The 22,838-nt window shown below is 38.3% G+C and overlaps 1 protein-coding gene and 1 pseudogene across 2 annotated transcripts; one reads left to right on the top strand and one right to left on the bottom strand.

The window, feature by feature from the left end:
* The first annotated feature begins 13,465 nt into the window (after window positions 1–13,465).
* LOC121761884 (cyclin-B2-4-like) lies at window positions 13,466–15,644 on the top strand. Of its 2 annotated transcripts, XM_042157585.1 has the most exons (6): window positions 13,466–13,691; window positions 13,810–13,873; window positions 14,035–14,137; window positions 14,235–14,290; window positions 14,427–14,477; window positions 15,027–15,644. In XM_042157585.1, exons 2-6 carry the CDS (start codon window positions 13,810–13,812, stop codon window positions 15,068–15,070), a joined length of 318 nt encoding a protein of 105 aa, XP_042013519.1. In that variant the 5' UTR covers window positions 13,466–13,691; the 3' UTR covers window positions 15,071–15,644. The 2 variants fall into 2 exon arrangements, 1 of the variants encoding a protein (XP_042013519.1); XR_006042120.1 differs by lacking the exon at window positions 13,466–13,691 and having other exon boundaries at window positions 13,823–13,873; window positions 14,012–14,137.
* Window positions 15,645–15,785: 141 nt separating this feature from the next.
* On the bottom strand, window positions 15,786–20,193 carry LOC121761883 (annotated as a pseudogene).
* Window positions 20,194–22,838: the final 2,645 nt, after the last annotated feature.

The following is a 22,838-nucleotide window of genomic DNA, read 5'->3' as shown; positions in this document are numbered from 1 at the left end:
CGTGCGTGATCGTTAAAGCTCTTTCACCACCAGGCTCACTTTAGCGTTATCCGCGCACGGAATAGGTCGGTTTTTTGGGCCTTAACTGTAAAAGGTCACGGCCCATCAATAGAAATTTTTAAGAGTTTGGGCTTCAATGGTTTAGCTTTTTCTCTACCCCTGTGTACCTTTAATTTGAAAAAAATGCACAAATAAAAATTAAAACAAATTTAGTCACTCATGCAATCATGTAAAAAACGCCATCATCCACCATATCGAATAACCAAAATGTTTATTGCTTCTCACAATAATTAAGTGAAAATACCATTAAAATATGATGACAATGAAGCAATCCCTCAGTTGATATAATAAGTATATATTCCATAAGGGCAAGTAAAGGCAAACTTATGTTGATCCTCGAGAGCAATTGCAATTTGATTATAACTAGAATAACCATCCAGAAAACAGTAGTAGTCATATCCCCCTAACCTATCAAGCATTTGATCAATAAAAGGCAAAGGGAAGCGATCTTTTCTAGTGGCTGCATTTAACATCCTATAATCAATGCAAACTCTTCAACTCATGACTACTCTCGTGACAATCATCTCACTATCTTTTCCGGGCACTACGACCATCCCTCTTTTTTAGCTACCACATGCGTAGGACTCACACATTCACTATCCGATATGGAATAAATGATCCTTGCATCTAGCAACTTGATTACTTCTTTTCTCACTACATCTTGCATGAAAGGGTTAAGTCTACGTTGGTTTTGGACACGAGGCTTATGCCCTTCTTCAAGTAAAATCCTATGCATACATGTGGTTGGGCTAATCCCTTTCAAGTCACCAATAGACCATCCTATAGCAGACCTATACTTGTTTAGCATACACAAAAACTTTTCTCATTCTTTTTCACTCAAGGCAGCGGACACGACAATGGGGTAAGTGTTGTTTTGTCCTAGAAATGCATACCTGAGGTGTTCTGGGAGTGGCTTCAATTCCACCTTAAGCGGCTTTTGAGGGATTCTTTCGGGAAGGACCTCGAGTTCTGTAATCATAGCACACATATTAGCATCGCAAATAGATGAATCAGTAGTAGGAGTGAAAGAATTTATGAGACAAGATTCCAAGGGATCCTGAGTTTGGTGGTATGTGACTTCCACTTCCCCCACACAATCTGTGACTACTTGGATGACGCTACACTCTTGATAGCCTTCTGCTCCTTCTTTCCCATGGAATTTCAAAGCATCATAGATGTTGAAGGTGATACTGTCATTATGCAACCGCAACGTTAGCTCCATCTTCTGTACATCTATCATGGCTCCCCCAATGGCTAAAAATGGTCTCCCAAGTATCAAAGGTACCTTCTTGTCCTCATGCATGTCCAAAATAATAAAATCAGCTGAAAAAATGAATCCTCCTACTCTTACCAAAACATATTTTACAATCCCCCTTAGTGTTTTTGTGCTTCTGTCTGCCATTTGCAAGGTGATCGAAGTGGGGCAGATGTTGTCAATGTTGAGCTTCCTGTAGAAAGATAGAGGCATTAAATTAATACTTGCTCCAAGATCACACAATGCTTTACCTTCTACATTATTTCCCAAAACACATGATAAAGTTAAACTCCTTGGATCTTTGTGTTTGGTAGGCAATCCCTTCTGAATTATGGCACTGCAATTCTATGTTAAGCCCACTGTTTCGTATTTCTCCCACTTTTTCTTTTTAGCGACCACATCCTTCAAGAACCTGGCATAGTTGGGCATTTGTTGCAATGCCTCTACTAGTGGTATGTTGATGTGGACCTTGCTAAAAACTTCCAAGAACTTAGCAAACTGGGCGTCTAGCTTTTTGCTCTTCAATCGCTGGGGATACGGGATGGTGGCAGTGCTGGGAAACTGTGGATCTGGGGAATGACTCTCGGGTAGCGGACCGCTGCGAAGTGGTGCAGCGGCAGCTGGCGACGGCTCTGCATCTGTATCCGAATCTGGACGGCTGGCTGTGGAGCCCCTGGTGGACCGCTGTGGAAATCTGCAGTAGGCCGCTGGGTTTGATCAGCGGCTGGCGTGGGGTCAGTTGTTCCTTTTCCCTTTCTTTTCTTCCCTGCATAAATCCGCTGCTTGTGGAGGCTGGTATGTGGTCCCATTGCGTAGCTGCACGGCATGGCAGTTCCCTTTTGGATTGATCTCCGGTAAGCTAGGAAACATTCTTGGAGTATGCTTGTTCCCTATTGCAGCGGCCAAAACCCCCCATGTTAAATTCTAATTCCCCCACTTGTGGGCTTAGACTCGCTAATCCTTGTTCCAAAAGGCCGGTGTTTCTTTCCAAATTGATCAACCTCTGATTAGTCACCTTCCTATTTTCCTAAACCTCGATGATGCAGATTTCTAATAGCTTCTCCCATTTGGAGCGGGGTTGCTCTTCCATACCTGCACATGTTTCAGAATTTTCATTAGCATAATAATCTTGTGCAACGTATGAAAAATCAAAGTAGTCTGGGTCATAATATGATCAACCTTGGTCAGGGCTATAACACTCTTCGCAATACCCTCCTTGCTGCTCATCACTGTAACTGTACGGACTCTCAATTCTTGTGAAGGGATCCATTAGAATGAAAAGAAAATAAAAATAAATGTAAAATGAAAGCAGTAAAATCTAAAGTAGCAAATTTGTCCGTTTGAAGATATTAATCACAAAAGTGAATGTTTTCCCCGGCAACAACGCCAAAAACTTGATGCACTTTTTATTAGCACTATAAACACCTGCAAGTATACAGAGTAGGAATAGTATAGCTAAAGGTTAGTACTTGATATCGATCATGGGAAAAACAATCACAGACTGGCTACCTTCTACTAAGCTTCGTTCACTATTTGGAAAACCGAAAGTTTTGAAATTTTTGAAAACTAAAAACAATTAGAAAGCAAATAAATAACTAATTGCAAATAATTAAAGAGGTAAAATATGAGAGATTCATGTAGAGTGACACAAACCCGCACAAATTCCCTCACATCTTTCACCATTTTTGGCCAGTAGAGTAAAGCAGAGACTTTTTTATATGTAGCCAATACTCCTGAGTGTCCAGCCAATGCAGATTCATGAAAAATAGACAAGATTTTAGCCTTCAATGGTACATCATTTCCCACCACCAATCTCCCATACCTCCTCAATTCTCCATTGTTCCAGCTAAAAGAAGAGTGTGAAGCAGCATCTTGCTATTTGTCAGAGATTAGTTGGTGTATGTGGGATTCAGCTTCCCATGAAGCCTTGATTTGAGCAATTTATTCCAGAGGAATAATAAAAGATGTAAGGGCAAAAGTCATAACCTCAAGAACTTTGGATAAAGCATCTGCAGCAGAATTTTCAACTCCCTTCTTGTATCTGATCTCATAATCAAAATGCATCAGTTTAGCCATCCATGCTTGTTGTGTAGGAGTAGTTAACTTCTGTTCAAGTAGGTACTTCAAGCTCTGATGATCAGTTAAGATGATGAATTTTCTCCACTGGATTGCCATAAGAATAGCCAACAATTCCTTTTCATATACTAACAGAGACTGATGTCTTGGAGATAAAGCCTTACTTATGTAGGCTATTGGGTGTTTTTCCTACATCAAAACGGCTCCTATTCCCACTCCTGATGCATCAGTTTCTACTACAAAGTCCTTAGAGAAGTCAGGTAAGGCCAACATAGGAACTGAGATCATTGCAGATTTCTACTTTTCAAATGCAACTTGTGCTTCTCTGGTCCAATTGAACACTAACCCTTTGATCACATCCACCAGGGGTCTAGCTATAATTCCATAGTTGGAGACAAATCTTCTATAGTAACCAGTTAAGCCTAAGAAGCTTATGATATGTTTGATAGTTCTAGGTTGGGGCCAATTTCTGACTGCTTCTATCTTTCCCTCATCAATGGCCCCACCTTCCTTGGAGATCACATGGTCTAGGTATTCAACTCTCCTACACCCAAAAGTGCACTTAGACCTTTTAGCTAGCAAGCAGTGTCTTCTCATTAATTCCATCACAACATATAAGTGAAGCTCATGCTCTTTATTGATCCTTCTCAGCTTATTGATCTTTTCTTTTCCCAACTTTTTTTTATTATTAGTATGAAATTTAATCATGGGAGTACTTACTAATTTCTTATTGGGAATATAATATATTGTGTATATATATTTATAAACTGTGGATAAAATTCTTGAATGTTTCTTTTATGTAAATATCGGTTGCTGATGTAAATATTTTTCCAAATTCATTGAAAATATAGTTTGTGTATCAGGTTGTCGATGAAGATATTTTCAATGATATATGATATCATTGTATCTCAAGTTGAGATATAAACATATTTTGCGATATTATATAATGTCACGAGCTAAACTTATTATCATAACATCAAGTTAGAAGTCCACAATTTCTTGAAACTTTTCCATAATATATAATCTTCATGGCTAACGAATTGGCTGGAGGCCAAAGTCATGCGATATTATGCAAATATGTAGCAAGATTTGTAGAAGATGCCATGTATAATAGTAGTAATATTCGACAGTGTGACGAATAAAATTTTTACAAAAATAAACATATTAGTTTAGATTTGTTAAAACAATTCTATTCTAACTTATAAAAACTAAAAGAAAATAACTAAGCATAAGCTCTTTAAAAAGCTCAACTAAGCCACTCTTAGAATCATCATTTTTTATTGTATTAATATTTGAAACAAGAAGATTGGTCAAAGACTCAAAGGAGATTAATTATTGTACAAGACATAATTCCAAGACAATATAATTTCTCAGAATAATGACACAATGTCGTAGTACCATCATTATTTATTAATAATGGCATCACATTTTGTCTAAATATAAAAAGCTAGTTTGGGATTAAAATATGAAGTACAATAAACAATCTTGTACATTTACATTTTTTTTCAACCATTTTTTATATTGATTATGGTTTTAATTCGATTTTTATTTTTCTGTAAATCGAACAAAGAATTATATTTGTATTTGTGCCCGGGGATCCCTTAACGAGGTTGGGAGACTGACCAACACCACCACCATCATCACATATGCCTTCCAATGCTGACGACGAACTTCTTCACCCAAAAGCATGCATTACAAAATTGTATATTAGGAGATAAATACAATAACTTACCTATATAAAGAATGCATTAAAATATGGAGTAATAAAAACATGTCAATATTCAATCACAAGCACAACCATTTTAGTTAAGAAATATATGTATTAATGAGATTTGTGCAAATCAAATGAAGTGGGAAGGCTAACCAGTCATCCAAGTTGAGAGTGTAGCTATGACTTCTCACCTCACAAATAAGAAAGGGAGCAACTAACTCTAAAGAGAGATTCCGGTAATTGTGATGTGTAATTTTTTAGTTTTAATATCAAGTGCAAGATCAGACAAGTTTAATAAAATTGCTCTAATATTACAACGATACTGCAAGAATACAACATCGAATGTAGTACTTCGAGTGTCGATCCACATGGAAGGAAAGATTAGTTAACTACTTACAATAATAAACATGCAAGAAGAAGGTTTTTGAATAATGATTGATTTTCGAAACAAAAGAAACAAGGTTCGAATTCTAATAAACACAAGAGAGACGATTGCAACTCCAAACAATTGTAGACAAGAAGCGAAGTTATCTTATTCGTTTCTATCTCATAAAGCTCGGGATTTTTTAAAACAAAAAAAGGTGTAGGCACTAAACATGCTAAACACATATTCTTAAAACGAATTTCCATAATTCTAAAAATCGTATGGAAGCGTGAGATTCAAAGAACAGCTTCAATTAAGAGCAACATCCATTATCAATTTGTCATCTAAACAATTCCAATTGAAAAATCATTACTACCAAAAGCTATCTTAATTCAAGCTAAAGAGACATTAAATTAAGATTAAGGAATTATCACAAAAGATGGACCTTAAGTAATATTTTCATTCAACGAATAAGTAGCAAAGAAGAACACGAGATAGAAACACAATATTCTTAGCCTAACATGATCAAACTAAGAACAAAGATAATTGAAGATGAAACCCTTGAAACCATGGAGCTTTGATGAAGAAGGAGACTTGGCTTGGAATTTCTCTTATTTCTTTCCTAATCTCTTTGCCTAAATCACACTCCAGCACCACACGTCACCATCCCTCTCCAAATTCTCTCCAATTCTTACACAAATTACCCTCCAAATTCTCTCCAATTCTTCTCAAACTCTTGCACTGCACTACCAATTTCAGCTTTCACCACCCCATCTTCCTTACGAGCTGCTTCACACACATCACATACCATATCATAGGAGAAAGGAAGGATTAGCATGTTGGCTTGCCAAATCATTTATACAATTCATAGCACAAATTGTTACATTTGAAAATAAACAATTCAAGAAGATTGCAGTCAAGTAATTCAATTGTAGCCGTCAGCATCTCTTACTCAACTAGTCAAGAATCATCCATTTTGATCATCAATCCCAAGTCCAAAATTTCAAGAAACCGTCCTTGTTTTCAGATCTTAATTACTCACATACCTTTTTATATCCCACCTTCTTCCTAAATAAATGTGGAGATAAGGATCAGTTAGAGAGAAGGGAAAAGTGGCGTGATTTTGAGGGAGAAAAAAAATCACAAAAATATTGAGATCAAAATGGATAAATATCTCCACAAGAAAATATTTAAATCCACACACACTCGAAAATCCCAGCTACAATCTAACATCCTCTATGATTTCATTGATTAATTATTGTCTTATTAGATTAGGATCCAACTAGATTTTGATTATCTTTTAAGTTTTTTTGTTGGAGGAGTTCTTTGGCCTAAGGGTAATTGCTCTTATTTATTTTTCACATCAATATATCGAAATAATAAATTGTCAATTATATTGGACATTTATTTTCAATCCTAATCAAATCTACAATGATAATTAAATATTTCCTAGTCTATCTTTATCTTTTCAAACTATCAATTTCTAATATAGGACTTTTTTAGATTATGTAAGTTCGATTAGATTAGGTTTATATATAAGTTGAACATCTTGAGATTAGGGTTGCTTATTCATTTCCATGTTGTGAAAGGTTTCCATTATAAAAGTTCATTCTTACGACCTCTTTTATTTAATTCGATTAAAGATTGTTACTTTGTTCCGATGTTGGAAAGGAAAGGAAAGGGTCGACGTAAGCTACTATAAAAGGCCAATTAATACAACCCTTTTTATATTTCGATCAGTATCTTTGTTTATTCTCTCTTTAGGTTTTTCCCTTTTTTGCTTCTTCAAGTACACACGTAGTAGACCAATTGTACACACGGTATGTTCTACTCGATCAACCGATGTTTATGTTTTTCAATGAAGATTTTTATGCGTCTCTTTTTCTCTTATTCTTTTTTAAATATGATAGAGTTATTATAATACGTGAACATCACAGTTGTGGCATGAAGATAGAATCAGCGAATTACCTAATGATATTCTGATATCTATAATCTCTCGACTGACTCCGAAAGAAGCTACTTCGACTTGCATACTTTCAACTTGTTGGCGCCATCTCCATACCTATGTAACTCATCTCAATTTCCCAAAGTTCAGAGATATGATTGACACAAAATCAAAGTATTTAAGTATGATCGATCATGTCTTGGATTCACATAGAGGCACTCAAATAAAAGAGTTGGTGGTGGATGTGTACTATCTACAATGTGACAATTTTGATAGGTGGTTCGAGTTTGCCCTAACTAAGAAAGCTGAAAAAATTTGTTTACGTGGTAGGATTCAAAATAAAGGTCCCATTCTAAGACTTCCAGTTAATGATGGTATTAAACGCCTTAAAGATTTGTATCTAGGATCCATTTGTACAAAACAAATATATTAGATAAGGATCCATTTGACCGATTATGGGATTAATCAATTCACATGTTAAATAGATAATTGCATGCTAGAATGCAAATAATTCATGCTTAAAGAAAGTAAATCCTAAAACATGAATTCTACAGTTTAGAGTTAACGATTTGATTCTCCAAAGAATCGTCGATGACACGCGCCTTCTCCACGTGATGATCTTCAAGACCACGGATCATCTGACTAGTTCCTGAACTATATTTCGATATCAGGGTGGGTTGATCTTATCAAAATACTAGGACTCGAATAAAGAGGAGACAGAAATCCCACTGATTGTGGGAAGAAGAAAATCATGCATGCTGCACAGAGAGGAGGTGATTTTTTCTGTGTAAAAAATTAATTATTCTGTCTCTCCTTTATTCTCCTATTTATATTAAGTTACATATTGGGTCCAGTCAGGGATCGAAGGTTTTGGATATGGCTTCCTCCCAATTAGTTTTTTACTAATTAAATTGAATTCGCAATTTAATATAAGCTTATATTGGAATATTATTATCAGCCACTACAGTAATAATACTGCACTGCCCATCCAAATCCGAAATTACATGTAATTCAGGTTTCCGTTTATTTGTTGTTTAGGGTTGTTTATTTCCGCGCTTAAGATATAAATGTTCATTAATTAATTAATTCAGGTTTCCGTTTATTTGTTGTTTAGGGTTGTTTATTGCATTTTGATTTAATAAACAAAGTCTTAAAAATGTTTCGGAAAAGTGCACATGGGAAGAGCGCTGCATCGAATGGCTCTGATTCACTAGCCGTTGTTTTCAAAAATATGATCCAAAAAAGAGCAAAAAGAATATTAAAATAAACAATAAAGACATGAATCCGTTGTTTACGTTCTCTCCAAATCCTCCCCAACTGGCATTTCTGGGATTAAATTGAACCAGAAATGCAGATTTCGCACAGTACACACACTGGTGTGGATAAATTGGGAGAGTGTTGCATGCATGAGAATATATGCCTCAATACACCATGCGAACGCATGCATGCAACATATGATCCACATGAGTTGTATGCGATGGCACTTATGTGGGGTATGAACCTAAATAAGCTGAGAAGGATCAATAAAGAGCATGAGCTTCACTTATCTGTTGTGATGGAATTAATGAGAAGACACTGCTTGCTGGCTAAAAGGTCTAAGTGCACTTTTGGGTGTAGGAGAGTTGAATACCTAGGCTATGTGATCTCCAAGGAAGGTGGGGCCATTGATGAGGGAAAGATATAAGCAGTCATAAATTCACCCCAACCTAGAACTATCAAACATATCAGAAGCTTCTTAGGCTTAACTGGTTACTATAGAAGATTTGTCTCCAACTATGAATTATAGTTAGACCCCTGGTGGATGTGATCAAAGGGTCAGTGTTCAATTGGACCAGAGCAGCACAAGTTGCATTTGAAAAGTTGAAATCTGCAATGATCTCAGCTCCTGTGCTGGCCTTACCTGACTTCTCTAAGGACTTTGTAGTAGAAACTGATGCATCAGGAGTGGGAATAGGAGCCGTTTTGATGCAGGAAAAACACTCAATAGCCTATATCAGTAAGGCTTTATCTCCAAGACATCAGTCTCTATTAGTATATGAAAAGGAATTGTTGGCTATTCTTATGGCAGTGAAGAAATGGTATCACTACCTTCAGTGTAGAAAATTCATCATCTTAAGCTTGAAGTATCTACTTGAACAGAAGTTAACTACTCCTACATAACAAGCATGGATGGCTAAACTGATGCATTTTGATTATGAGATCAGATACAAGAAAGGAGTTGAAAATTCTGCTGCAGATGCTTTATCCAGAGTTCCTGAGGTTATGACTTTTGCCCTTACATCTTTTATTATTCCTCTAGAATTAATTGCTCAAATCAAGGCTTCATGGGAAGCTGACTCCCACATACACCAACTAATCTCTGACAAACAGCAAGATGCTGCTTCAGAATCTTCTTTTAGCGGGAACAATGGAGAATTGAGGAGGTATGGGAGATTTGTGGTGGGAAATTATGTACCATTTAAGGCTAAAATCTTGTCTATTTTTCATGAATCTGCATTGGCTGGACACTCAGGAGTATTGGCTACATATAAAAAAGTCTCTGCTTTACTCTGTTGGCCAAAAATGGTGAAAGATGTGAGGGAATTTGTGCGGGTTTGTGTCACTCTGCATGAATCTCTCATATTTTACCTTTTAAATTATTTGCAATTAGTTATTTATTTGCTTTCAAATTGTTTTTAGTTTTCAAAAATTCCAAAACTTTCGGTTTTCCACATAGTGAACGAAGCTTAGTAGAAGGTAGTCAGTCTGTGATTGTTTTCCCCGTGATCGATATCCAGTACTAACCTTAAGCTATAATATTCCTACTTTGTATACTTGCAGGTATTTATAGTGCTAATAAAAAGTGCATCAAGTTTTTGGTGCCGTTGACGGGGGAAACAGTCACTTTTGTGATTGATATCTTCAAACGGACGAATTTGCTACTTTAGATTTTACTGCTTTCATTTTTATTCTCTTTTCATTCTAATGGATCCCTTACAAGAATGGACAGTCCATACAGTTACAGTGATGAGCAGCAAAGAGGGTATTACGAAGAGTGTTATAGCCCTGACCAAGAGGGATCATATTATAACCCAGACTACTTTGATTTTTCATACATTGCACAAGATTATTATGTTAATGAAAATTCTGAAACATGTGCACGTATGGAGGAGCAACCCCGCTCCAAGTGGAGCTGTTAGAAATATGCATCATCGAGGTTTAGGAAAATAGGAAGGTGACTAATCAGAGGTTGATCAATTTAGAAAGAAACTCCAGCCTTTTGGAACAAGGATTAGCGAGTCTAGCCGCACAAGTGGGGGAATTAGAATTAAACATGGGGGTTTTTGCCACTGCAATAGGGAGCAAGCATACTCTAGGAACGCTTCCTAGCTTACCGAAGATCAATCCAAAAGGGAACTGCTATGCCGTGTAGCTACGCACTGGGACTACATACCAGCCTCCACAAGCAGTGGATTTAGGCAGGGAAGAAAAGAAAGGGAAAAGGAACAACTAACCCCACGCCAGCCGCTGATCAAACCCAGTGGCCTGCTACAGATTTCCACAGCGGTCCGCCAGGGGCTCCACAGCCAGCAGGCCAGATTCGGATACAGATGCAGAGCCGTCGCCAGGGGCGGCTGCACCACTTCGCAGCGGTCCGCTACCCAAGAGTCAGTCCCCAGATCCACAGTTTCCCAGCACTGCCATCATCCCGTATCCCCAGCAATTGAAGAGCAAAAAGCTAGACGCCAGTTTGCCAAGTTCTTGGAAGTGTTTAGCAAGGTCCACATCAACATACCACTAGTAGAGGCATTGCAACAAATGCCCAACTATGCCAAGTTATTGAAGGATGTGGTCGCTAAAAAGAGAGTGGGGAAAATATGAAACAGTGGGCTTAACAGAGAATTGCAGTGCCATAATTCAGAAGGGATTGCCTACCAAACACAAAGATCCAGGGAGTTTTACTTTATCATGTGTTTTGGAAAATAATGTAGAAGGTAAAGCATTGTGTGATCTTGGAGCAAGTATTAATTTAATGCCTCTATCTTTCTACAGGAAGCTCAACATTGACAACATCCGCCTCACTTCGATCACCTTGCAAATGGCAGACAGAAGCACAACAACACCAAGGGGGATTGTAGAAGATGTTTTGGTAAGAGTAGGAGATTTTTCCCGCTGATTTTATTGTTTTGGACATGCAGGAGGACAAGAAGGTACCTTTGATACTTGAGAGACCATTTTTAGCCATCGGGGGAACCATGATAGATGTACAGAAGGGGGAGCTAACGTTGCAGTTGCATAATGAAAGTATCACCTTCAACATCTATGATACTTTGAAATTCCATCGGAAAGAAGGAGCAGAAGGCTATCAAGAGTGTAGCGTCATCCAAGTAGTCACAGATTGTGTAGGGGAAGTGGAAGTCACATACCACCAAACTTAGGATCCCTTGGAATCTTGTCTCATAAATTCTTTCACTCCTACTACTGATTCATTTATTTGCGATGCTAATATGTGTGCTATGATTACTGAACTCGAGATCCTTCCCGAAAGAAACCCTCAAAAGGGGAACGCATTCTTGCCATTTCCCACCCTCGAAGAAGAGGAAGAGAGGAAGAAAGCATTGGAAAAACCACGAGGACCGCCTAAGGTGGAATTGAAGCCACTCCCAGGACACCTCAGCAAACTGATCTAACTATGGACTTCATTGAAGCCACCTACGGCTATATTTACTAATCTAACTATGGACTTCGTTGAAGCACTTCCGGTTTCTCAAGGCAAGGATACTATCTTAGTGGTGGTGGATAGGCTAAGCAAATATGCTCATTTCATGGCATTATCACACCCATTTACTGCTAAGAAAGTGGCTGAGGTTTTTCTAGACCCTGTTTCTAAATTACATGGGATGCCAATCAAGATTGTGAGTGATAGAGGGGCTATCTTTGTGGGGGCTTTCTGGAAGGAATTCTTTGCCTTATTTAGTGTAGAGCTGCTCTATTCTACTGTCTACCACCGTGAAATAGGTGGATAGTCTGAGGTGGTCAATAGATGCCTTCAATGTTACCTTAGAAGTGCGGTGGGAGAGAAGCCTCATTCATGGGTTTATTGGTTGGGTTTGGCAGAGTACTGGTACAACACTACATTTCACTCGAGTATTAAGTTGACCCCTTTTGAGGAATTGTATGGTTTTGCTCCTCCATTGCACATTCCTTATATACCTGGTGACTCTAGTGTGGAGGCATGGCTCTGTGTGATAGAGAGGCTATGATTGATGTGCTCAAGCGAAATGTGCAAAAGGCGGCCACTAGAATGAAGCAACAAGCTGATAGAAAACGAATGGATAAAGATTATGTCCTTGGAGATTGGGTTTGGCCGAAATTGCAAGAGTATAGGCAGAGGTCTATCCGGGGGCAACATCAGAAATTCTGAGCCCAAATATTTTAGACCTTACCAGATTGTGGACAAGATAGGGAAAGTGGCATATAAGCTCAATCTGCCAACCGAGGCTGCTATACATGATGTGTTCCATGTATCTTTGTTGAAGCCTGCAGCGGCTCCTACTGGACCTATAGCCGACATTCCTCCACCCTCTCATATCAATGATGCTACTCCACAAGCGATCCTCGAGAGAAAGATGGTTAAAAGGCACAATCAACCGGCTACTAAGTGGTTGATTCATTGGACAGGGAAGTCGTCGGTCGATGTATCATGGGAGTTTGCCGATGTTATTAAGGAAAGTTCCTTGAGGACAAGGAACCTTAAGGGGAGGGTATCGTTGCGTGCATGAGAATATATGCCTCTATACACCATGCGAACACATGCATGCAACATATGATCCACATGAGTTGTATGCGATGGCACTTATGTGGGGTATGAACCTAAATAAGCTGAGAAGGATCAATAAAGAGCATGTGTTTAATCCGAATGGGCATGATGAGGTGGCGAGTGAGCTGGCAGAAGAGGCATGTGATGCATGGGTAGAGCAGCGTATAAAAGGGGACCACGTCACCTTCATTTCGTGTGTGTTGTGTGATTGTTCATGTGTTTTAGATCGCGGATCTGAAGCATTGTATCGCATTATTGCTTTCCTATTGTTTACTTCCATTATCGTTCCTATTTCGTAATATATTTCCTATTTGATTTCGTCATTTCATTGAATTCGTTGCATAATCTGAGTAATTGTAGTTGTGTGTTGTGAGCTCGGTTCATAATTGGGAAGCCACGAGCTAAGTTGGTATCAGAGAGATTTTGTCTCCACTGATTAGCCAGAAACGCAGATTCTGCTGCGGAGTCCTTGATTTGGAGGTGGCCTTTTTTTTCTTGTTCATAAAAATTTAGTCTTTAATCTTGAATTTTATATGGGTTGATGATTAAAGCCTTTTCTTTTTTTTTTCATTTTCTGTACCTGAATTTGGAAAAAAAGATGATGAAGATGGGATCGGATGAGAAATTTCCGGGCGTGATCATGCCTTCTTCAAACGCTCAAGGTAGTTTGAAATTTGAAATAAAAAATAGCTTAAAGTAAAATGTGGGATTCATTCTTTTCCAATTCTTGCCATGGGTTGCTTCAACTTCAAAAAAGTTGGAAGCTTTGACGAAATATTAATGAAGTGAATGATTAATAGGAACATCATTGGAAAATTTGCAGTTGGTGTGGGGAATAACAGAAGGGCTTTGAGTGTAATCAATAGGAACATCATTGGAGCTCCTCCTTACCCTTGTGCTGTTCACAAAAGAGGGGTTTTGACAGAGTACGTTTTTTCATGAATTTGATTGTTAAGAAGGTGTTTTTTGTGTTTCCATTTATTTGGTATGTTTTAGTTATGTATTGAGTCTGATCTTGATCAGGAAAAACGAGGCCGGTGGTAAGAACTGTGTCGGTCCAGTGCATCGTGCTGCGCAAGGTTTGTTGATGGAGATTTGCTGATTTCTTAGCTCTTGAATCTTTGTCTTGAGCTCTTTTGATGGTTGTTAAACGACTTAGTTTTGGAGAGCTGAATAAGTACGATTTGGAGATCATAATCTGTTGTGTTGTTTTAGGAAGTATGCTTCTGGATTGGCTGGAAAAACACTGCATTCCCCTCACTTCAGGTATGTGTTTTTTTTATAAATTTAAGAAGAAAGTTACATTTTAATACATTAGAGTTGAATTGGAATTTTATTTAGATGGTTGAATGATGTTTTGTTTTTGGAAGAAACATTCTTCAATCATGTGTTTTTTATATAAAAGGCCAAGAAAAAAGTGGAGTGTTTCAGTCTTGAATTGGGATTTTATTAAGGTGGATTGAATAATATGCTATTTTAGGAAGCATCATTCATCAATTTAGGGTAGTTTTTTTATATTTAGAGAAATATAAGAAGAAAGTGGAGTTTTTTATATAAAAGGCCAAGAAAATTCACTATTTTTGCTATATTTGATTTGTATATATGTTGATGGGATATTTGCCTAATTTTCAGTAAAACTTTCTTGTTTTCTTGTATATCTGTGCAAAACTTTTATTTCCATTACTCGTAGATTCTACATTAGTTGAAATATATCACAAGGTGTAGTGAAAGAGCCTCAGGCAACTTCTTTGGTATATTGTCCTTCATTCTCTTGGTGATATCGTTGTTGCTTACTCAAGTTGGATGATCAAACAGATCCAGCCAGCCTATACGTGCCTGTTACTGCAAGATGCAGATGAGTGGATTCAGTGGAGACTCAGGTTGATCAACTTGACTTTCTCCGACTCGAGTGAGATGAAAAGAACTCAGAAGCGTGCGTGCTTTCAAAACCTCAATCCACTAATACTATTAACTAGTATAGGGAAGTAAGGATCGATCCCACAGAGATGAGGCGTTTGGCATTTGTTTGCGAGACACAGATTGGGAAAGGCAGCAGCCACGCTTTCTAGGAGGTGGGTTACATTAACTACTGGACTTGAGAAACTAAACTAACTAAACTGATCTAACTCATAAAAACATAACTAGTCTACTTGATCAACTTAACTAACTTTCCATAAATTGACAAACAGAATAAACGTGGACTGTCAGTCCCCTGCAAAAAGCACTGTAAAGTAAAACTTTTCTAACAACTTCATCTTCTTCAGGAAATCAACATGGAAAGCAGAGTAAAGAACAGATCTGAAAATTATGGAAGATGAAACATCAGAACAACTTATAAAAATAAATCTACTTCTAAGATCTAAGCTACGACCACGTAAACAAAAAAAACTAACCCATAATCATGCAGAAACAAAACTTAAACTCGTAGATCTAAACATCCTAAGAACTCTTAAACATAAACACCAGCTCTAACCGAATCAAAACAAAACAAGACATTTTTAAGCTAAAACAGGCGACATAAAAATGAACCAAAAACAGATCAGAAACATCATGCATGGAACGGAACACATCAACTGAAAACTAAAACATAACTTCAAATTTACTAAATCAAAACATCAAGAGTCATTAACATCAAAACAAAAGTAAACAAAAATTAAACTACGAAAGCAGGAGATTGTTTCATCACCCCTTCTCGGAGTAGAATAACATAACCGGAAGATAAAAAATGCAGGAAACTACCATCAAATATCGACTAAACGAAACTAAGCTAGGACCAAGTGTGTGTGCGCAACGGGAATCAAGAAGATGAAGTAAAAGAGCTTCGATTTCAGCCCTAGAAGAGAGTTGAATTCTTAGTGATATTCTAACTAAGAAAGCTTATGAGACCCCCCCCCCCCCTTTTACCTACGGCTCGGACTCCCTTTTTCTTGTGTCGGGCTTCCTTTATATAGAGAGGCTTAGGGCTCTTATCCCAAGGGTACCATCCTCTCTAAAATGTTGTTCCTGCCCTTCACAATTGGTGATAGGGTCTTTAGCTCTATCTTCCAATGCAGAACTCCTGTTGGCTCCGCTTGATTTTTGACTTGATCAACTCAATGCCGCAGTTTTGCCTTCTTTTCTTGATTCGTTCGTCCACCCAACTGATTTGTTTCTTCTTCTAAAAATGGCGGATTTCACACACCTGGCTAAAAAATAGACGTTAGTTTACCGAATTTAATGCAGTTTTACTATAGAAACACATGCATGAAACGAGCCTCATCATGTAGTTTCATACACTTTTCATAAAAAGGGCATTCATTCCAACATTTAGTAACTAAAAAACAAAAGTTTCATGTTTACTAAATCTGTTATGTTGCCATCTCCCATCGCCCCCGTTTCTAGCACTATGCGCCATCTTCATCTTCCAATGTGCGCGTTCCTGGTACTAGTTCCTTAGCATCGCCGTTGCTATCTTCATCACCTCCCTGAGAGACTTCTTTGTTTGGCAGTTTTGCTAGAGATGCTTCATATCCATCAACTCGATAGTACACCTGCAACAGATGATATTAGAAAATGAACAACTTTTAAAGAACACAAGAAATTCGCATTAGAAGCATACCACACATGTACGAGATGGGGAGAGAACTTTGAAGGAATTGGGACGATTGTTAAAATTCGTTTCAGGAACACCGGGTACACCTTCGGGGCTTGTGAAATGGTCTGAATCATGAGCCACCTGTGAACAAATTCAGGCATTATGAATATAGTAACGCTATTATCTTGTTCAAAACCAAGGGGGACTGTGTTTCAAGTGCAAGGGGTTCTTACTCTTCCAGGTCCACCAAAGTCCCAAGCATCACTGTCCAAAGCAACTCTATATTTTCTAGGCAGGTCGCAGCCAACTTTATACCTATTACCAACCAAGTTATACTCCACTGAAAATCTGAAATGGCAAGAGGTAAGCAATTCGATTGCATAATAAAGGAACATACCCTTCGTACGTTCTGGGTGAAAGTTGAACACAAATACCAGATCTCCACGTTCAAAAACAATGACCTGTAACAAATAATCAACCATCAAACTGGAGATATTTTTGGTACTAGAAGCTAAAAATATTCTGCAAATTGTGTACGTATACCTTGTCAGCATCATCCGTGCTGCTTACAAACTGTTTTGATGACGCAAGAAATTTAAATGTTTCATCAAGCAAATTCATGGCTGTGTCAAAAGCATTCAGAAACTGCATTTACTATCACAAGTGAAAAACATTGGATTCAGATACAGATATCCAGTGAAGTGTATCTAATATATTACAACACTCCCGTAGGTGCAAGTTAATAATCTCAATCCATGTGATGTTTCCAGCATAAAAAAGGCCTAGGTAAATAAAATGTAGCAGAACTTAAAACATATGATTGAGAAAGGCAAAACTGCATGGTTCCAGCATGAGATTGTCTCGAACAGCAGAACTCAGGAAAGCATTAAATCAAAAAATGGGAGAAACATTGGACCTTGAATCTCAAATGCTTGGTGTCCACGAGCTCCCACTGACGTCTGCATTTGTCATAAATCCAGCCATTGCCTTCTCTGGGGAAGTCAATCCAATCTGGATGCCCAAACTACGATAGCTATTGACCACAAAGTCAGTAGTGTTATGGAAAAGAAGTACCTCTTACCATCAAAGATAAAAGGTATATAGTTGTAGTTACTAGTTAATTAAACCAAGTCATCCCAACAGACCATCAAGACAGCTCTATGAGATAACTATTTACAATACTAATAAAAAAGAAGCTCCAAACCGAGCAATAGATATGTATGGTCAACATGCATCATGTAGAGGAAATTCTCGACTTTAGGCCCCTTTTACCTCATTTCCCATGAAATTAAGGTAACCCTCTCCTCCTAATGCCATAGTTAAGAAATGAATCATCTGTAAAAAGGATCCACAGTTTCATACACTGTACTTCACGGGACAAACAAAAACAAAAATATAATTGTACAAGACTACTGAATTACCTTGTGAAGGGCAATTCCACGCTCAATTACTGGAGATGCATTGTTCAAACAGGACATACCAGTATACATATCTTTATCCATCAAAAGAAATGCAGTTGTTTTGTGACCAACAATAGCCTACTCATTACACAAGCCAATGGCATTATAAATACATGAAACTGAATTGAAAATAGATGGAAAGAAACTCAAGAGCATATCTAACAAGGGCAGTCAAGGTAGTATTGAAAAGATTGAGATTTTTTGTGCAAGTATATGCCAGAATGATAAATATGGGATATAAAATTAAGTTTAAAAATGGTTATGTTATAATCACCTGATCATGGCTCTCAGCATAAGCTATACAGTTTTCAGTGTATCGCCTATTTGTCAAACTCCATGATATTTCACTCATTGACCATTTTCATCCTTCTTATTCTTTAAGTAGTCAATCCACTTGTCTGGAATGGCCATGGCTAAGCGATAGTCAAAACCAATTCCACCTTCAGAGACAGGCCGGCCAAGTCCAGGCATGCCAGAAACATCTTCAGCAACTACAGTTGCATCAGGCAAAATGCTGTGTATCAGATTATTAGCCAAGATCATATAAACCACAGCATCAACATCTGTTGCTTCACTGAAGTACTCATTGTAGTCTCCAGAGAATCCCATGTTTATTCCATGATGATGATATAACATTGAGGTTACCCCATCAAATCGAAATCCATCAAACTTAAACTCATCAAGCCACCACCTCAGATTGGAGAGGAGGAATCGAAGAACTTCCCAATTTGCATAATTGAATAGCCTGCTATCCCATAAATTGTGATATCCGCGAGCTCCGGTGTGAAAGTAAGAATCTTGAGAGCTTTGCCCAACATCAAAACCATTAAGGCCATCAGTGATATTGTTACTTGCATGGCTGTGAACCACATCCATCAATACTCGAAGACCTAAGCTATGCGCCTTATCAATTAAGTACTTAAGGTCTTCTGGGGTACCGGAATGGCTGCTCACAGCAAAAAAGTTTGTAACATGATACCCAAATGATGCAGAGTAGGAGTGCTCCATTAAAGCTATCAACTGAACTGTGTTATAGTTGTTTGCTCTAATGCGAGGCAAAACATTATCAGCGAACTCCCAATATGTATTGACACGGGGTTCGGAACTACTCATTCCAACATGCGCTTCATATATTCTAGGTGCTTCTGGTATGCTGAAAATCATCAATATATCTATGGGCTTAACAAACTCACTGTGCAGCAGGTGCCCATTCACGGTACACAATGCAACCTTCTTCATGATTAAATCCAAACCATAAATAACCTGAAATGTAAACGTTCACATTACAAAAAAGCCACTTTTTTATTATTCACGGATCTGTACAAATGGAATACTTTGATCTCGTAAAGTAGCAAAGGGCTATAACAGTATTTCAGTTTCAATTGCACAAAAAGGGTAGCACCATAACAGTAAAATAACAATTTCACTGGTAACTGTGACCTTGTGCAAATTCCTCAAGGCTTCCCTCATGTTTCTCGATATTCACGGATCTGTACAAATAGAATACTTTGATCTCGTAAAGTAGCAAAGGGCTATAACAGTATGTCAGTTTCCATTGCACAAAAAGGGTAGCACCATAACAGTAAAATAACAATTTCACTGGTAACTGTGACCTTGTGCAAATTCCTCAAGGCTTCCCTCATGTTTCTCGATATTCACGGATCTGTACAAATGGAATACTTTGATCTCGTAAAGTAGCAAAGGGCTATAACAGTATGTCAGTTTCCATTGCACAAAAAGGGTAGCACCATAACAGTAAAATAACAATTTCACTGGTAACTGTGACCTTGTGCAAATTCCTCAAGGCTTCCCTCATGTTTCTCGATGAGCCCTTTCCGATCCCTAAAAGTCCTTATTCTGTATTTGAAGTGATCTTTATAAGCTTCCAAGGAAGGATCTAAACTAAAAATCGCTATGTTTTCATCAGCTTCTTCCATCTCTACTACAGCCGAACTGTTATCAGTTATAACTTCAGAGGCAGAAGACATGTTGACCTAATGAGAAGGTGAGAAAGAAAAAATTCTCAATATATAGAAAGATAGAAATATAAACTGAAGGGTGCATTTGAAAAGCATAACATCCCCAAGTACATCTTTTTATAAACTGATCTAAAGACCACCAAAAGTGCATGATCCACTTATTACTAGTAAATTCTTTTGGATCATTAATAGTATATCTTACCACTGTTTACAGTAAGAAAAAATATAAATATAAAAAATTGACATCATACCTTTCCATGTGCTATAGTACTGGATAAGGAAGTAGTTCTGCTATTTGCTTGTAATTTTCGAGAATCAACTATGAGTCCAAAAGGTTGCTTAGAAACGCACCAACTACTAATCGAGGCCTGTCAAATGAATTCGAGAATACCTTTAAGGAACACAATTTAAAATATTACTCCTACATATACATTAATAAAAATCAGAACTTGGTTCATCATAGATCAAAATTTTAGTACTACCTTTGTCTAGCTAATACAATATCTGCCAGCATTTCATGTTAGTTACAGAATTGTATCACCGTGACAATTTCCTCACAGCAGAAACGAAAAATCTATATGTGAAACCCAAAATAAAGAGTTAAATAAAAAATGCTAAAACATTCATTCTGCATATGAAGAGAAACTGATCCCTCATCAGCTCCTTGAACTATCAACCTACATCAATACATCTAATTACTGTTAATTTCAACGAGAATCCATTCATAGTAACACGAAACTTAAGAAGTACTTCAACAACTCCCCCATCCGTAAACCCTCGTCAAATCACGAGTAACTTCCGCCGCTAAATTCCGTAAAAATCGACTGAGGTTGCGATCACAGGTAGCTCCGTTCCAGATTCAGCAATTAAGCAGAAAAATGGATTTTTTTTTTCTTTTTTTTTGCGTAGGAACAACATTCGTCACAAACAGAATCGCAACAAACGAAACGCAATTTATCAATCACATGAAACTCGAGAAAGTGCAAAGCGATAGATTACCAGTGAGGAGAACTGACGTGGAATCGGAGGTAAAGAAGTGAGGGCTGGTGCCGACAGCGGATTGCACGAACTGTACATTTCTTCGTTAGTTTACAGAGCTAACTGTAGAGAGGGATCGCTACAACTCATGAGTCACTTTACCTGAGAAATTATAATGGCACTGGAATTTTCTTAATGCCAGAGCAAATTTATTGGATTTGACATATTTGCCCAGCGACATTATGCGCGTTTAGAGCATTCGGCCTTCCCCAATAGCCTCACCCCCCCCCCCCCCCCCCCTTTTTTCACAGCCACAATTTTATATCCACAGCCCCAATTTTTTATTTCCGCCACTATAGGCGGACACTTTCAATAGCCCGAAATTTTATAACCAATTTTCATTTTAATTTTTTCATTTCGTTTTTAAATCAGCTGAATTGAAATAATTTTAAAATGAGGTAATGGGGATCGAATATTCGTTGTATTGGCAAAGGTAAAATTATACAACGAATGTCCAAAAAAATACAAATAAAAACGCCGCCACCGTCTAATCGGTGGCGGAGTCCGATTCCTCCTCCTCTTCTCTGTCTCCCTCGCTGTCGCCGGCTGCCGCTGCCCCAGGACCATCATCAGCCAAGCGCAGACGGTGCTGGAGCCGACGTATGAGGTCGGAGTATATATTCTTGATGTACGGGTCGGTTGCGGCCTCGTATTTGCTGCAGACTTCATGAAATTCGTGTGTCAGCTGCACATATACGTTATCCCTCAAGACCTCGCTTGCTCTTAACGGCGGTATACGCACGGGCTGCGGGGCGCGCGATCCAGACGCTGCCGACGATCGGCGGGAGGAACCGCCAGCTTCTCTAGCGCGTCGGATAGAGGCATGTTGTCCCAGAGGGCGGGCGCCTAGAGTGTGTAGCGGAGGGCTCTTCGGCTTGCTCTTCGTTCAGGTCGAACGATTGCTAGCCGCTACCGCTGCTGTAGTCCCCGCCAATGTTGTGTCTTGTCCGCTTCGGCGCCGGAGCCTTCTATTGCACACAAGATGACCTTGAATTTCGATCAGTCCTAGAGAACTAGATACTCCTCCCACATTGTGAACTTGGGATGGTGACTTACTTGGGTTTTACATGGTTTTTAGATGGTGACTTACTTGATCATATTTCGTCTATTATTAGGCGTGTTTATATCTACTTCTCTATTATGTTGGTATATTGACCATTTTGTTAAGAATATGTAGAAAAATGTGCAAAATAGGTGGATGTGCAGCAGCCTTGGTTTGAGACAATTTTACTAGAGATTTTTGAATTCCAATCAACCCCCAATGCATATCATTCTCTTCTTCTTCAAAAGAGCTTCGAGTGTGTATCTTAAACACCTCAATCGGAGCTTTGTAGAAGAAGTTATGGCCGTTACAAGCACTGCGCTGTCTAGGAAATCTCACGCGGCCGGGTGAATTGTTACCCTATAATTCCACCCGGCCGGGTGTCGCAAATTGAGCGAAAACTGGTCGAAAATCATAACCCGGCCAGGTGAGTTTTACCCTTTATAATTTCACCCGGCCGGGTACGTTGTTTTGGCGTATTTTTATGCCAAAAACGCGATTTTTTATGGGGATTAAAAGGAGAAAAGGCCTAGG

This window comes from Salvia splendens, chromosome 13 (genome assembly GCF_004379255.2).
Source record: "Salvia splendens isolate huo1 chromosome 13, SspV2, whole genome shotgun sequence".
Lineage (NCBI taxonomy): Eukaryota > Viridiplantae > Streptophyta > Magnoliopsida > Lamiales > Lamiaceae > Salvia > Salvia splendens.
The sequence above is the reverse complement of the archived record's forward strand: the minus strand, read 5'-3'. Positions and strand labels throughout refer to the sequence as shown.

Excerpts from the sequence above, each read along its gene's own strand:
- LOC121761884 (XM_042157585.1), top strand. The coding sequence starts at position 13,810 with ATGATGAAGATGGGATCGGATGAGAAATTTCCGGGCGTGATCATGCCT. Across the intron at positions 14,138-14,234 it reads AAAAGAGGGGTTTTGACAGA|GAAAAACGAGGCCGGTGGTA; the intron begins GTACGTTTTTTC and ends GATCTTGATCAG. Across the intron at positions 14,291-14,426 it reads AGTGCATCGTGCTGCGCAAG|GAAGTATGCTTCTGGATTGG; the intron begins GTTTGTTGATGG and ends GTGTTGTTTTAG.